Source organism: Sphaeroforma arctica (assembly GCF_001186125.1).
Source record: "Sphaeroforma arctica JP610 unplaced genomic scaffold supercont1.640, whole genome shotgun sequence".
In the NCBI taxonomy this organism is placed as follows: Eukaryota; class Ichthyosporea; order Ichthyophonida; genus Sphaeroforma; species Sphaeroforma arctica.
In genome coordinates, this window is record NW_014039918.1 from 1 (window position 1) to 17,780 (window position 17,780).

General features: G+C 42.0%; 2 protein-coding genes across 2 annotated transcripts; both read right to left on the reverse strand.

Moving 5' to 3' along the window:
• Positions 1-369: 369 nt before the first annotated feature.
• Positions 370-4,309, reverse strand: SARC_07783 (hypothetical protein). Its single transcript, XM_014298262.1, has 2 exons — positions 1,306-4,309; positions 370-1,189 (listed from the first exon to the last, which is right to left on the reverse strand). Exons 1-2 carry the CDS (start codon positions 4,099-4,101, stop codon positions 815-817), a joined length of 3,171 nt encoding a protein of 1,056 aa, XP_014153737.1. The 5' UTR covers positions 4,102-4,309; the 3' UTR covers positions 370-814.
• Positions 4,310-8,998: 4,689 nt separating this feature from the next.
• SARC_07784 (hypothetical protein) lies at positions 8,999-9,580 on the reverse strand (the record flags this gene model as incomplete). The annotated part of the gene is made up of 2 exons (XM_014298263.1): positions 8,999-9,352; positions 9,574-9,580. The coding sequence occupies 2 exons, from the start codon at positions 9,578-9,580 to the stop codon at positions 9,147-9,149; spliced, it is 213 nt and encodes a 70-aa protein (XP_014153738.1). The 3' UTR covers positions 8,999-9,146.
• Positions 9,581-17,780: the final 8,200 nt, after the last annotated feature.

Sequence of the window (17,780 nt, forward strand, 5' to 3'; positions counted from 1 at the left end):
TGAATGAATGTATGTATTTAGGTATGCATTCATTCATATATATATATATATACGTGTCTGTGTGTTTATATATATGTACTTGAATATATATATATATATACGCACATTCAATAATGTATATATATATATATAAATATCTATGCATATGTATATATATGCATATGTATGTATATATATGTTTGTGTGCGTCTTTGTCTGTTTCTGCGTGTGTGTGTGGGGTAGAGGATCGGATAGATTTGTGTATGCCTGCGTGCGTGCATGTGCGAAGTGTAGTCTAACAATCCAACGATAATATCCAAAGAAAGACGACAAAAGTCCGAACTATTGAAGGCACGAGTATGTACAGATGTGGGTATAAATACTTATGTAAATGATTTTGGAGTACATATATGGGTTTCAGAAGAGTTTTAGTGAGTATAGCTAATTTTATTGTTGTCTTTTAATGAGGCATGAAGGGCATACTATCCCTTGCAATGCCGATAATCTCATACTATGTACAGAAAAGATTCGAATCTCCTTAGTGGAACTCAGCTTGCAAAACATACGCGACCAGATGATCACAGCAGCTGAAGTTGCCAATATGTCCTTAATGCTAGTGCGAAACACACATGACCGGATGATCATGATACACACCTGATTGTGCCGTATTGCAGCCAATACAACCGACATGAAAGTATTCTAAGGATCAACCTTGGTATGTCTGGGGTTGCATCTCTACAAACAGTCTCGACTGGCAAATTGATAATAATAATAGAGCGAGGACTCTTGATTGGATTCGAACCTCTTACTAATTCGACCATCTAGAAGCCGATACCTACACAGTGCGCTCGGGGATACCACTCTCGTTGATGGCGGCGTTAGTGTTAACATTGGTTACTGACTCGGGGTCCATGTCCGAAAATTTGCGGTGCTGGCCTACAGCACGTGACGCCCAACGCACATACATCTTTCTCGCGACGAAATAAGCGACGACGGGGGCCAAGATAAGGGCCAAAATGGCAATACACAAAGCAGCAATTGCTAGATCCTCGGCTGAATCACTGTCACCGCTGTCGGTAGATCCTGCGCTGGTGACTTCGCTGTCAGCTTGTGAAGTACCCGAACTACTGGCGCTTGAAGTCTTCACACAGCCGGTGGTAGAAATCTCGTCAGCGATGCCGGGGACACATCCAACATTGTTGCGGTATTCCTGAACGCGCAGAATAAATATCAATTAGAAATATGAAGGCAACCGAAAATGAAGAGAGAACGGAAATACAACACAATTTAGGACACAAAACGCCAAGTACTGTAGCAGCAACTTACCTCTGTGTGCTCGGACAAGCTTCTGGCTTGGAAACCACCAGTTCCGAGGATCTCAGCAAGCTTAGAATCGGCACCCTGAGAAACAACAGCGTTCGTAAGCGCACTCTGAGCGCCAGAGGTGATATCTCCCTGGCGGTATACCATTGGGTGAGACGGGACCTGTCCAAAGTCCTGAATCAACAGAACCTCGGAAGCCGGTACACACCAATCAGGAGCACCAGTAACACCACAAACCTCATCGAAAGTAGTTGTACGGATGAAAGCAACGTCTCCAGCGCCTCTCAACATGCACTCCAGAGCACCATCGTAATCAGAGTAGTTCATCTCGTTAGCGGGGCACTCAGCATTATTAGCCCATCCGTCGGCACTATTTAGGCTATCACAGATAGAGCAAAGTACAGGCGCTGCACACTGTCCAGCACTCCAGAATTCAGAAACGGTGTCCTGAAGAGTATCCTTCTCATTAATGATCATGTTACGCACACCATAACCGACAGGCATATACATACCCGCACTCTTAGAGAATCCAGTATGGCATGAGCGCTTTCTCTCAGTCTCAGCGTAAGTAGTGATACCACTACTTGCCTTCACTAGGGCACCAGCGTTGTAGTAGGGTAATCCATTGCGGGTTAACAACTCGACGGCGATAGTATCCAAACCGTAGTTTAGGCCAGATAGGGTCGTAGCCGCGTCAACATAACTAAAATCGGCGTCACGGTTCATAACCTGCTGATTAGCAGTCTCCTCGCTGTCTACAACACTCACAACAATGTTCAGTCCACTGATTTCAGCCAAAGTTGTGCGAAGTAGGTCCGCGTTGGAAGCATCACCGGCATATGCCATACGCACAGGCAGTGTGGCGCTTCCATCCTTTGGCTCCATCATGGTACAGTCGGGCGCCGAAGTGCCGACAAACGTGTTGGCCTCGGGCATACAAGCTACAGTCTCCTTGTAGTTTCCGAAGTGGGCCTCAAGTGTCTCGGTATCTGTGAAGCCATAGTCCTGATCAAAGTAGGCCATAACAGGACCCGACTCCATTGCGGCAAACTTAGTGGTCAGAGTAGGAATGAGAGTCGATAATATCCCAGTTGTGGCCTGAGTGCGTACGATAGCGTGCGTGGGTGAGGCTCCGAATTCGGCTATGATCTCATAATCAGTAAGCTCATGGCACCAACTAGCGGCCGTGGTTCCAGTACAGCTGTCAGCATAGGTGGTATCCTTGATGAAGGCAACGTCTCCTAGGCCTTCACTCAGACATCTTAGAGCACCTTCGTAGTTACCATAATTCTCGTAAGTCTCGCCAGGACATGCGGTGTCAATCTCGGGAAGCGCGCAAGATTTGGACCAGTACTCGGTGACAGTATCCGTAAGTGTGTCTAGAGCGGTCATCAATCTGCGGCCTGTGGCCCAACCGGTGGGCATGTACATACCAGCACTCTTCTCGTATCCAGTGTGGCAAGAACGTTTACCCTTGGTCTCGACAAATGAACGAATTCCGGATGAACGCAACACCCAAGCTTGCGCATTGTATGAAGCGGTACCTGCATCAGCCGACTTGGCAACCGCAACACTCTCTAGATCATCTAGATGGGCCACAGACGAACCAGAGTCAGAGTCAGTGAAAGAGGCGGTACCATCCAGAACACGCGATACTCCCTCGGCTTCGGATTCGACGGGAATTGTCTTGACCACAATGGGAGAAAAGTATGCACTCAGTGCAGCATCGGCTTCAGCGTTGTAGTTCACAGTGGCCATAACAAGTGGGTCTTCAGTGGTTCCACGACGACCAGTGACACAGGCTCGTCCTGTTGAAGAGCCGGGGTAGCAATCCTGGTTGTCCAGGTAATTCTGAGAAACTATCTGGTGCTGTTCAAGTGTCTCGTACTGATAGCCGTGAGTTCCGGATATGTATGGAGTGTTAATGGTCAGGAAACCAGCCTGGAGATCTGCTAGCATAGTTGGGTCCATTGTTTTAGAACTGACGATTACATGCGTTGGGGAGTTGGCAAAGACCTCTATCTGACGAACCTGCTTAGTACCACACCAGTCGGCTTTGGTTACTGCGTTATCGCCGCAGTTATCCGGGAACGTAGAGTCCTTCAAGAATGCTACATCACCGAGGCCATCTAAAAGACATCTTAGAGATCCGTCATAGTCGGAATACGATGCATCGCACTCGTCTCCAATCATACAATTCTGACAAATACGTCTATCAACATCATCGTATGCGCACGATCCCCCTGTGAAATAGCCTAAGACGGTTTCAACGTGGTTGTTGTTGACACTCGGTATCACTCCAGTACGAGCACCATAGCCCAAGGGCATTTGCATGCCAGCTGTCCTAGAGTAACCAGTGTGGCAAGAACGCAACCCTTTAGTGTCAGCCAAATATTGGATGTTGTCGGTTGACGGGTCATCTAATACAACAGCAATTGTTACATAGTGGGTACGCTTATCTTCGTTCTGGACAACGGCGATAGTCTGTAATGTGTCCTCGATATCCTGGATAGACCCCATGTCGGCCTCCATGAAGTCACATTCGCCAGCAGCTAGTCTTTCCAGAGCATCAGCTTCGCTGGTGGATAGGACGAGAGTGAAAGTGTACTGAGGCATGGCATCACTGAGTGTCTTCGTGAGCTCCGTAGTTGCTTCTGAATAATCATCGTCATGGTAACAGATCCTGACCTCTGTGGTCGCGGCGGCCGCTGTAGTCGCTGGGGCCGCTGAGGTGGCATTCTGTGCATTTACGGCAGAAATTGCCAGCGCGGCAGTAGCGATTGCCAACCGAGAAAACATATCGGTTGCAGGAATTTGAATAAAACGATTGCAACTAATGTGAGGGGTGATTGCGATTGTTCTTCATTAATATAGTGAAGGAGAATCTGCGTAAGTGTCCGAATCGTGCACGGCAACGCACGCTGTCTGTCCAGGATTCACGTACGGCTATGCTACTAGAGTTTATTTTTAAAAATATTTACATAAAATGTTGTTTTGTTTGTTTTCGAATTCCTTATGCGAGTGGATACGTCGCTGGCGTCTCGGCTTTTTGTACATCATGTCCCAGATCCGAGAAGGTGAGATTTAGTTTTTATGTATCCGGACCGCGGATAAACCCTAGTATTTATGTTTCACACATACTAGGGTTTTCAAGGCAAAGTCGGTCCAAAAGAGTTTCTACTCTCTATCGTGTTGTCTGTCCGGTTTTTGTTAAATAATTTGCCCCATTTATAATTGAGGTCATGCAACGGTATCGTCATTTTGCTCCTGTATTTTTACATATTTGTACATAATTTCCACGAAATGCCTGGTTGATAGCCCAATTTCTCACGGCACACACGCGACGTCCACTCACCGAGAAAGTCCCCGACATTCTACAATGGCAGGCGCCACAGGCCGAAAGTAGAGGGCCGGCCAGGCATTAACCACCGTCTTCTTCTTTTTTTTTTAAACCAGGCCTTTCAGTTCCAGACTTCCAGCGATTTATCGACAATATTTATACATATTAGCCGCCGCCGCCGTCCGCCATATATTTAATGATTTTGTAATTTTTTTTTGAATTTTCAACAAAAACAAAACATCAAATAGAAACAACAAACCCAAAATTATTGTCACAAAATCAAACAACTTTTATAAAAATATTTACAGCATGGGGTCAGAGTCGGTCAGACCGTCAGATGATATATATATATAAATTTAAAAAATGTAAAAGTTATTCTTTTTTTTAACACCCCATTCATGTACTAAGGGGTTAAAATAGGGCCAAAAATAAAGAAGCGTTCCTGATTTACTAAATCTGGACTTCAATTTGTTCCCAATATTTATTGGCATATTTCAAGATTAAGTATTTCGTAAAAGATCTGTGAAGGCGCAAAGGTCGTAGTACAAGTAGAACACCTTCTAAAGGAGTCTAACACTACATCGGAAACCTCCAAAACGCGATTATTGGGTCTAAATATGCATAATTAGTAAAGTTTCAAAGTTGTCACGTACAATTATTGCCAAAACAATATCGTATATGCATTCTTATAGCCGTAATGCAAGCTACAGCTGCTAAAATCGAGAAAGAGTGTGTTTACGTCATCCATCGATTGCACGATGAAATCTCATTTCCTGAACTTTTTGCCAAAATTCACTACCTATTCACCTACAAACAATTACAATAACAGCATTATGGTTTAATTATGCTTATATAGATATAACGAAGGTCTGAAAATCATATTGAAGACATATAATTGAATATGCACACCACATGGTCGTCATTGATGGACACGCATGCACATAAATGGTGATTTTGAGCAAGCATAATAAGCCTTCTTCTATACCTCAAAGATGATTTCTGAACTAATAATACATGTATTTATTATATATTAGAACCCTTTGAAGGTTCAAACTGCTAATACGCGACCTGGAAATCCAAGATTTGACAAGGTCGAAAAAGTGCACAATCCTGTTCATAAATCGATACAGCTGTATGAACCAGTAGGGCTATCAACTTGGCTCCTTCGCAAAATTCTTTTGAATTGTTTTTAGAAAAAGTCTAGAAAATAAAATTGGGATTTTTATGTCCAAAACCGGATATAGTAAATTAGGTTTGGTTCTTTAAAATCGAGACCCCTTTGTCTATGGATGGGGTGTTAAGAAGAAAGAACCCTTTTTTTTTAAACAAACCAAAAGAAAAGTTATGATATGACCTATTTGTTTATAAAAACGGCTGAACCCTATAAAAAAGAAAACTATGGAAATCCGGGTCTTTGAACTGAAAAAGATTCAGTATATTGTATTGTTCAAAATTGGAATCTAGGATCTTTTAGTCAACTCCATCGGTATACCAGAAAACTGGCCTGACTTCCTTATCTGTAAAGCCAAAAATAGGTACAAAATATATAATTTTGTTATCAAATCACCCTTTTAGGATCTATCTTTGGATTTAGCTATATCGATAAGAAAATCAGGTTTAAAAAATATCAATTTTAAAGCATGCCGATTCGAACCATATATTTATCCTACCCTGATTTATTTTTTCTCAACTTCGCCCTCAATATTTTACTATTTTTACAAAAACCATAGCCCTCTGGATTTGAGTATGCTCTAAATTTACGATTTGTCTCCGAAGAAACCTGATTTCTGCTCGAGACCCAAATCCAGAGGGCCATGCAAAAACGTAAATATTTATTAGAGTTTTTTAGTTTTTGTCAGTTGACAATTTTTTTGTACAGTACTATCTTTTTAAACTAGTCAAACATGATTTTTGATCTGTTTTTTAAAAACAAAAGCAAACAAAAATCATATAGAAATAAACAAAAAAGAAAACAAAGGTCAACCGTCCATATTTAGCCTCTGTCCTATTTTTTTTTAATTTAGGAATTACATATTTAGAACACTCAGTCACTCAGAGTCAGAGACTCAGAGCAGAAGGAGGCTATGATGAATGGAACGATCAATGAACCATCAAATAAACATTTTTATTTCTCTTTTTTACAACCAAAATGCGGCTTTTTTTTTACAAGCGGTGAATTAATATATAAATATTTATGACGTTTTAAAAATATTTTTGTTTTTTATATATATATCAATTATCACCAAACACTATCTTTTTCAATACTGTATTTATTTTATATAGATTTTTAGTATAATACTGTATGAAAAATACTTTCTTCGAATGATTTTTATTTATTGTTGCTTTACAAACGCTGTCACAAGTTTGTGACTGTCCATAGCCCAATGCCCCGTAGGCCATAGCCAACTAATAAAAACTGAAACAGTCTTTGTGAATAAAAAAAGTCACTTTTCACTTACATAATTTTTAAAAACAAACAAACCAGATTCATATGCTACCAATTTTATTTGATTTTTCAAAACAATCGAGCATTTTTTAAAACAATATTCAAAAAACAGTTGGTTACTTTTCACTTCTTTTGAGTTTTGACTCCGAGGACCAAGGACCAAGGAGTCGAGGACCAAGGTAGCATAGACCAAGGACAAAAGCCTTGCCCCAATAAGTGAGTCCTATCTCTATCAGGCTATCACTCCCCACTATCCAGGACCAATAGCCCAAGTGCCCATGTGTTACAAAAAAACCCTAAAACATATCAGGCTATCACTCCCCACTATCCAGGACCAATAGCCCAAGTGCCCATGTGTTACCAGTCCCCGATACTTCCTAGTCCATACTCCGTCCCCAGTCCTGTCCTGACTCCTGAGTCTAAGACTCAGAGTCGTAGGAGTCGTAGCCCTCACTCCCTAGGCTACAGTCTACAGTCTACAGTTCTACATTCTACACTCTACAGTCTACAGTCTACAGTCAGGAACCGTCTCTCTCACTGATTCACTCTACTACTATAAAAATGAGACAGACAGTGAACGTGTTTATTGGATTGTGCAACTTCTATAGTGGGTCTAAATCCAATAAAAAAAGCCCCACCCATTTTATGATTTGCAGTTATATCTGCTGTCTGTCCTTCACTCCTCGTAGAGTAGTCTTATCAGTAAACATAAAAATAACAAGAAGTGCAATGGTTAGCTGGTAGTTTTGCCACTGCAAAAGTACAGCCAGCAACACTGCTGTGTATTTTAACTGGCTGACTGCTGCAGTTTGTTGTTCTGAATCTGCATTTCTGCATTTCTGATTTTTTTTTATTAATAAAAAGTTAGACTCACTCTCTCTCTCTCTCTCTCAGATTTTTTGAGAAAGAGAATAGAGCTGAGACTCCAAAAAAAAACATTTACTTATTCCTATTTTGTAAACGACACGACACAAGAGAACACTCACCAGTCGACACCTAAGCTCATTACGTTATGGGGTTATGAAATAGAAGTTAAACATAAACGCATATTTATTCATTTTTAAAATGTTATAACGTCTATAGTACTGATCAGGAGGGCCTACCTAAGTTCTTTTATAGAACTACTTCATATGATCAAAACAGTACACACCTAAATGTTTATACCCGCAAGGTGCACCTCTGAGCATACAAAGGACCACATTTGCAATAGAAGTTTAACGTAAACGTATTTTTTTAGTCGACTTATAAAAGTTTTAACGAAAAACGGTTGAGGTTAGGTCGATATTCGTGAGTCGAAAGTCGTGAAGACTAGTCTCGAGTCCAGCTCGACTCTCGACTCTCGAGTCTCGACGAGTTGACAACACCGCTGAATGCAGCTGATGCGCTCGCACTGAATAAATTACTACCTATAATTCTGCAGTCCGTGACTGTGTCAAAGAATAGTGACTATAAAGAGTATTTGGAGTATTTATTTCATACGTATTGTAGTCCACAGTTCCAAACTCATCACCACAGAGGCACAGTCTCAACGACTCGAAATTTCACAGCACAGCTGCACAGCTCGTATTGTAAAGCGTATTTACGTTTATATTCAATGCGTAAGGTAAATACGTATACTAACTGAGTATTTTCATTCTGTGCCTTTACGTCTATTGTGGACGTATATTATATTAAATGGCTAAAAAAATTACCCCCCAATGTAATGAAAAGAGTCATGTGGCAGTCATATTCCAATTTTCGGTCACAATATACAATGATTTGGATTACTCCAGACCTAATTTGTAACCATGTGAGATATTTTATCGGGAAGTGGAATCTTTATAATGAGCATATGATGTTCAATGAAACAGATTCCAAATTATTATTTATTTTTTAAAAATAGGTTTTGGAAAATTATATTTCGGAAGGTAGTAAACATAGTTCTTTTGACGTATTTACGTCTATTTTTTGAAAATGTAGACGTTATATAGAGGTAATATACTGTATAGGTTTTACAGGTTAAGTTATGTAATTAGCTTTGCTCTACAGTCCGGTGAGTCCACAGTCCACACTCCACACTCAGTCCACAGTCCACACTCCACACTCAGTCCACAGTCCACAGTCCACAGTCCACACGACATATTCACCGTCCACAGTCCACAGTCCACAGTCCAAAACAGCAAACTCCACAGTCCACATATTTACAACTCCACTACTACTCTGCACTAACCCATTCCGCGGCACTACACGGCGCAGACCCGATCCGTACCACAGAGGTGGGTACTCTACTTAGTAGGTCAGCAAGCGAATATATGGAACATTCGATGGTAACAGTGTTTTGACAACACCGGCCCGAATTGACTCAGCGCATATCTTCCATTGTCGACTCACTTGGCCCAAGCTTCAAATGGGAATTTACTGACCACTTCTTCCCATCAATCTTTCCTGAACCACTACAGCGACTATGAGAGCCATACCGTATGTTCCTACATTGTATCATACATACTTGCCATTTTTGAAATAAATAATATTATCCCTACTAGAGTGGACCTCTACTACTACTGGTAGTAGTAGTAGAGAGCCTCTCACTCTTTCTCTAGAGTATTCTTCTACACACACGCAGTCTCACGCGGAGTCACAGACAGTCAGACACATAGACTGATACAGTTACTGTTACTGTGTCACACACACACTGTCACATACGTTACAACTCACATGACTACAAAAGACAAAGTACACGCACTGTTCAGTGTTCAGTGAGTGACTAAGTGTTCACAGCACACACAGTTGCACTGTGACAGTCACAGTCACACTCGAGCACGCGAAACAGCGAGACAACGAGAACTTCTTGAGAAGCGATGGGGAGTGGGACAAAGAAGTCAAAACTCCAAGAAGACTGAATCTGTACAAAATACTTGATGAGTCTGACTCTTTGTGTCAGACAGTCATCAGTGTGATGAGTTGTGACTTATGATTTGTGGCAGTGTTACTTGTGAGTTGTAAGTTTTAACTCATAAAACTTGAAAAAAATCAGTCTTGGCCAATACCCTATGGCCATACTCTCTCTCAGCGACTCAGTCGGGCGGAGGGCAGCCTCCCCCAAGTGCACAACTCACAACTTGTCACAAGTCACAACTTCACAAGTCCCACACTCCTAAAGTCCTCGTTCCATTCTAGGGCCCCAACCCCAAAGCTACAGAGCATAGGGTCCCAGAGTCCTAGACTCCTAGCAGGTGTAAGTCTGTAAGACTGGGCGAACTTGTCGGTTACAGTTTCCTAGGGATAATTTTATTTATTGCAAAAATAAATATTATTATCCCTAGGTTTCCTAGTACAGACTTAGCGACTTAGCTCTCTAACTCTACTATTAGAGAGAGTGTGTGCGTGTGTCTACTCTATAGAGAAAGCGTAGGGCCGTAGGCTTTAGGCAGCCTCCAAATTCCAATAAGTGATGACTGATGACTGTGATGACTGATGACTGATGGGCCCTAAGCCCCCAGGCCTCCATAAGGCTCCAGGCCTCAGTCTAAAACTAAAGTCTACACTCTACACTTATACAGTTAACAGTGTATTTTTATTGTCAAAACGTTTCTACTACTCTATTCAGAGTAGTACAGATTACAACTCACTTCATTCACCTCTCTACTCTCTACTAGAGTAGTAGAGAGATAGAGTAAGACTGAGAGTAATCGCAAGCCGCAGACTGCGCTTAGAGACCACAAAATCCAGATGGTCAAAGACTCAAGGGCCTTGTAAAAATCAGATTCTACTATTTATTTATTAATTTATTTTAAAAAAGAGGAACGAATTCGGTATATGTATTTTTTAAATAATTACTTTTGAATTGGTCTATTTTAGAAGGCTATGGAATTGTGTGTAAATATATATATTTTTTAAACAAAATTTGGTTAGGAATATATATATTGATTGTTTTATTTTTAAAGAATTTGTTCTTTCAGGGGCTATTTTTTAACGATTTTTACTTGTTTGTTTTTTAAACAAAACATTTAGTTTTTAATAATAAATAGGGCAGCTGATGTCGTTTTGAAAAAAAAAATCCAAAAAGAAATCTGATAGCCTTCTACTGTATAAATTGAAACATAAATCCGGAAAAATATGTATTTATAAAAATTCAAAAACGAGATTTGACCTAGAAATATATTTCAGATATGTAATTGTAGAAAATATGACCATTTGATTTTTTGAAACAGTGTTTACGAAATATTTAGATTTTTGTGTATAATTTAGACTATGTTGAACTTATTTTTGTTCTCTCTCTCTCCTCTTCTCTACTCTCGCCTAAATACGCCCTACACTCTACAGCAGCAGCTTCAGCCTACGCCCTTCTGAGGGTCAGAGGCTCCCGGGCAATGGGTATGATTTTCTTTTTTTTGGTCTTTTTCATAGCCCTCTGAAAATTGGTTCATTTTTCAAAAGCCGTGCTTCAATACCCGACACTTTCCGATTTGGCTCCACAAGCCCGCCTGTTCCGCCTGCAAAAAGACCGCGGTCACAGGCGCCCAATAGCAGCAGTGAGTCTCCCAGCTACCGCTCAAAAGTGGACAAACCTGCAAAACCGAGCCCTAAAAAACGCCCGACCCACCAGCTTCTCAGTCCCAATCGCAGCCGCCAGTACCCGAACACCTTTTAACGAAAGTGGTGGGCCGCCCGATGCCGGACAAAACTCTTCATAGCAATTTTCCCTAACGGCAAGCCCCCATCCCAATCAGTATTTGAAAAATACTGACATGCCCAACCAGCCCTCAATCGCCACCACTTTCTCTGGTATCTTCCGTATCTCAACCAAATCGCCGCGGAAGCTCCACCAGTTTCATCCGCATTTGTGTTCCTAGCGACTCTGTCGCCCAGATGAAACGACATGCAGCCCTTACGTGGAAATGGTAGCTTGATGAAAACATCGACCCCCGCTCCCAACAACATCCCGACGATACGAAAGCAGCTTTAATTCACTATCTCCGCACCAAGCGGGAGGCCCGCTGCACACATGAACGAGCGCCAAAAATTCTTGCCCGCAGCATGGATGCACTACTGAGCCCACTTGTCAACTCCACAAACGCAGACATCCTCCAATCTACCGCGGACCGTCTCCAGAAGGCTTATCAAGCAAACCACGATAAAAACCTCTTCTCACTTAACCCGCGAATCCCGGTAAACGCTAAAGAATCAGCGCGTACGGAACCCGGACGACTTCATATACCAACGGTCTCCCCGAGACAATCATCCGACACGATGGATAGCAATACGAAGCCTCAGCTTTCCACGACGGACTCTTCGATGACAGTCAATGATATAGAAATGGCTGACATCGTCAAAGAGGAGAGCCCAGTAGTATTGACCGATGATGAACAATTTTAGGCCCAATGAGGATGACGCTCTTCAACCCACAAGGACTCAACATGGACAACGCAGCACATACAGATAAGTGTTTAAACGTTATATCGATTTTAAGTCAGGTTGATGTTATGTGTGTGGTTGAAACCTGGCATAACACCACATTTCTGAATCATATACACTCGAACACACACGACCACTTCTTCCCATTAATCCTTCCTGAACCACTACAGCGACTACGAGAGCCATATCATATGTTCATACATTGTATCATACATACTTGCCATTTTTGAATAAATAATATTATCCCTATGGCTGCGACCAGGTATTGCGACTGACGGCTGTCTCTGCCCTGTCTGCCCCGGTAGCCACAAGTTCACTACCAGCCACTTTACCTGCATCCAAGAACTGATTCGACGCATCCTGGTAGGCCCGAAACTGCCACCCATTGGCCCTGACCTCCTTCGGCAATTACAGGAGTGCCACGACTTCCACGGTATCTGGACCCTCCACGAACACCTTGGATCTTTTCTCCAGCATGTTGAAGAACCACTGTACCCTCACCCGTCCCTGACACATCAACAGATGTTCCCCATACCCCGGCTAATCACGCTGTTGAAATAATACTTCTAAATATCGGTTCAAACCAAATCATCGCGCTTGTTGGTTCCGACTATGATACTTCCGATCCAGGCCAGCCAACACATACCGAATTCATCCGTGGTCTGGTGTGGCATTGGCTTACCCACATCCTCGCTTCTCGACCGGATTATGACGGATAACCTGGTCCTTCTCGGTATTTCGTACTCTGCACTAACCCATTCCGCGGCCCTACACGGTGCAGACCCGATCCGTACCACAGAGATGGGTACTCTACTTAGTAGGTCAGCAAACGAATATATGGAACATACGATAGTAACAGTATTTTGTCAACACCGGCCCGAATTGACTCAGCACATATCTTCTATTGTCGACTCACTTGGCCCAAGCTTCAAACGGGAATTTACTGACCACTTCTTCCCATCAATCTTTCCTGAACCGCTACAGCGACTATGAGAGCCATTTCATATGTTCATACATTGTATCATACATACTTGCCATTTTTGAAATAAGTAATATTATCCATAGCTAGGGACTGACGCTTCTTAACTGTAGTGTCATTAGTAGATTGTATTTCTTGTGCACAGACTTTAAATGCTGTGTTGCCTTTGAACTGCTTAACAATTGGGTAGAGAAATTGGGTAGAGAGTGGAATCTCTGATTCTTTGACCTTGTTAAGGAATATCTCAGAAGGGGTTCATTTGGTTGTTCCAATGGGACCTATACGACATATTATAGTATGTCTCTAGGGTGTCTTCTGGACGGCTCGGGTACCCTGATATAGGAAAGTATCTACTTCCCTATCTAAATACATTGGCTCGTATTGTATCATGCTTATCAATTTATTGAGCCATGGATCTTTACTCCGTAATGGGCAACACAACGTGATGGTAGCTTTATGTATTTGAACATAATTTAATAGCTGGGCAATTAACTGCCATGGTGGATTAGCCCACGTATTATGTTTGGAGAGGTCTATTTGAAAGGCGTCTCCCAAAGGATGATTTAATGTCCTGTAATTCGATAGTTGTGCATTATGATGTGCAGCAAACATATCTATGGTATGTGCCCCAAATATCTTTTGGGCCAGTTCAAACCACCTGGGATTACATTTCCAGTCAGTGGCTAGTAACTCACGTACGGATTTATTAAAGCCCGGTACGAAGCGTGATAACATATCCGGTAAATGGTTATGTATTCCTGGCAGATGTTTATTATCAAAATGAAACTTTGATATTGTATCATGCCAGCGACTCAGTAATTGTGAGTCGAGTTTCATCTCTTTCATATATTGAAGAGATTTCTGATCACACATCAGCGTAAATGCTGTTCCGTATAAGTAATCTCGGAAGTGTGTTAGAGCAGCCACTATGGCTAATAGCTCTTGTTTGACAGTTGAGTAATTCAACTGTGAAGCATTCATTGCTCGACTAAAGAATTGTATAAATCTAGGTTTGTTATCTATAACCTGATATAATACTCCTCCTAAGGCTAAGTCGGAGGCGTCCGTTGCTATTCCAAACGGCACGCCATCAACTGGTCCTTGTACAACAGGGGCTTGCTGGACTGCGTGTTTGAGCGCTTTAAATACTTCCTCACACTATTTAGTCCACAAGTCTCCTAGTTTGCCTTTATGACATTTTAAGTGTCCAAAAGGTTAAGATAATCAGCCAAGTGTGGTACTCCATCTGAAAAGAAGTTTACAAACCCACACATGCTGTTAACGTCTCTTCCTGTAGTTGGTGTTCGCCAATCTAACAGGTGTTCTACCTTACCGGGGTCGATTTTAATACCTTCCTCAGATATTCGGTAGCCTAAGAGCTGTATTTCGCTCATTGCGAAGTGGCATTTCTTCTCGTTAATCTTGAAGTTTTTCTCGTTGAGTCTCTTAAGGACTCGTCTGACTAATGCGGCGTGTTAACCCTTAGTCTTAGAAAAGATGACTATGTCATCTATATAGACTTGCACGTTAGGCATGTCTACAAACATTTCTTCCATTACTTGTTGGAAGAATGTTGGTAAAGAGTGTAACCGGAAAGGTGCACCTCTGAACCGGTATTGTGTACCTTTCCCCGTAAAACTAAGGTATTTACGGTGTGGTTCCTTGTGTAAGGTCTATAGTTGTAAATACTGTAGCACCTTCCATCCTTCGCAGTAGCTCGTTAATACGAGGTAAGTGAAAGCTATGAGTTGGCAATAATTTATTTATTGGACTCATACCTAAACATACTCTGACTTTCTTAAACGATCCGTCAGAGTTATGTTGGTCTACGGCTAGCAGTGCCAAGTTAACTGGCGTCTGTTGATAGTTACTTTCTATCACTCCATCTGCTAGCCATTTCTCAACTTGTTCTTTTACCACAGCCTCGTGTCTCCAGGATACATTGTTCCTTGAGGGACACTTTAACTGTGTAAAGTCCACCTTGGTTAAGTCAAGGCTGGCAGACCCGTCGTTAAAACGAAATTTTGCCCAATCTGTGATCTTTATCTTCTTATTAACTAGAATCAGATCCATAATTTTGGTTGCAAAGTCTGGTATCAATGCATTGAGTGTGTCTGACGGGGGCTTGTATGGATTTAGACAGTTATCGTCTGACTGATCCTTTAATGAATCTATGTTACTTGGTAAACCAGTTACGGTTATACCTAGAGTGAGTAAATCACTCATTCCGACTATAATGTCGTACTTCTGTGACATCTTAACTATCACAGCTTGGGTAGTGATATTCCTATCATCGGGCAGGGAGATTTTAATATCTGTGGCCATGGTATCACACTAAGCAGTTTTATCATCAGCTAAAATGAGGTAAGTTGTTTGTGTTCTCCTTTCGATATCTTTCATTAATGCAAAACGATCGGATATACATGAAATTTCTGAACCAGGGTCAATCAACGCAAGGATTCTATTTCCATTGCAGTATACAGGGATTATTACACGCTCATCTAAAGAGTCGTTGTATTGTCTGTGTAACGATCGTACCTGGTAGTACCTTCACTCCAACTAAATGTTGGGCTTTTTGTCACAAGACTTAGTGTGATAGCCATTGGTCTTCTCACACTTGTCGCACTTAATAAGAAAGTGTGTACAGGGGAATGCATGTCTGCCATTCCAATAACCGTTAGGGGTTAATTGGTACATGTCATACCCACACTGTACGTCGGCATATTTATTAATCTCCTTAAATGGAGGTTCCATGTCCTTCGCCCCCGCGCGTGCCCGTTTATTGGGTTGCGTGGATATAGTGGAGTCGCGACCACATGTATGTTGGGGTCTCTGGTTTGAGGTCGGCCTAGATACGTACCCGTGATCGGTGTGCTCCCTCATAAAACTGTTCCCACGTAAGTCGGGATAGATGAAACTTTGTTTCATGTCCCTTGTCTCGAGCCTTAGTCGCGTGTTTACGTCGCAACTCGGTGTACAGGCTCTCACGGTCGTCATTCCTTATTTCTTACAGAACACGTGCATAACCAGGAACTCGTACCATCGCTGTGCCTTGTCCGTTGTTATATCTGGACGTTTTAGGTCAGCATCTAGCTTCAGAATATAACTCTGAATGGGCGTGTTCTCAGCTGGTTCAGTTAAAATTGAACTCAGTTCTGGGCTACGCATGTCCTTACTTAATAAGGATCCAACCAACCAACACACAGCTGGCCAGCCACGATAAGTGTCTAGCTCATGCTGGTGTCCCTGCAGGATCAAATAACTTGTACTTGTAGGGTCAAACGTCTGCATTAAGGCAGAAATCCATTGCTGGGAAGCGATATCATTCGTCTCCAGCATGACCGTGAACGCATTAAGCGTACGTGTTAGCGTGTCGAGGTCATGGTTGTTCATAAAATCGATCTGCGTACTGTTGACATCCCAGTTCGACTTAAGTCGACTGATCTGTCCCTTGTACTTCTGGTTGTCCCTGTGGTCTTGTCCACGTTGGGCTTGAAGTAACTGATCAATGCGCTTTTGCTTAAACGCAATAATATTCGCAAAGTATGCTACATCATCAGCATGATGCGCATAGTGGGCGATTTCCATTTTAATGGTATAATCGTCGACCGATTTGTTAAGTTCGGTCACCTCGTCAGAGTGAAAATTTTCTGCGGGTTGATGTAGTGCTGTGCGATCGAAGCGATTAAATTCGACTTCGTTAACACGTCTACGGGGGTGTTTATTACCCTTTGTAAAGTCCATGGTCGAGGCCTTTCGGTGTTCTGTATTCCAGTTGACTTGTCTTGACACAAAATACATCTATATGCGTGAAAACAGGCATTGGACTATTAGGTCTCGTTTATAGCATTGCTTCTACGTGCTGTGGCATGATGCTGACGCGCCCATGCGCACTATAAATGCACCGTACGGCATATCACGCGAATTAACACCAATGAAACGCCACAATATGTGGTTATTTATATGCAGGTGTGTGTATGCGTACATATATCGATATCTACACCATACCTATAAATCTATACGTGTATGTGTTCATTTGATATATGTATACGTGTACATGCTTGAGTATATATGTATACATACCAGCGTACATCTAATCGAGTATGTTATTTTCAAATAGATAAGTGGGAATAAGTACGCCCACATTATATATATAGGTGTGGGTGGATGTATGTATATGTTAGGTCTAGACATGAGGGGCGATGTGGTTCGATAGGAAGCGAGTCCGTTGATGTAAACATAGGTGAAAGGCCCTTGTAGATGAACGTGTTGATGTGCAAGCATATAACTTATATGATATATATATATATATATATATA

Excerpts from the sequence above, each read along its gene's own strand:
- SARC_07783 (XM_014298262.1), bottom strand. The coding sequence starts at position 4,101 with ATGTTTTCTCGGTTGGCAATCGCTACTGCCGCGCTGGCAATTTCTGCC. Across the intron at positions 1,190-1,305 it reads GCTTGTCCGAGCACACAGAG|GAATACCGCAACAATGTTGG; the intron begins GTAAGTTGCTGC and ends CTGCGCGTTCAG.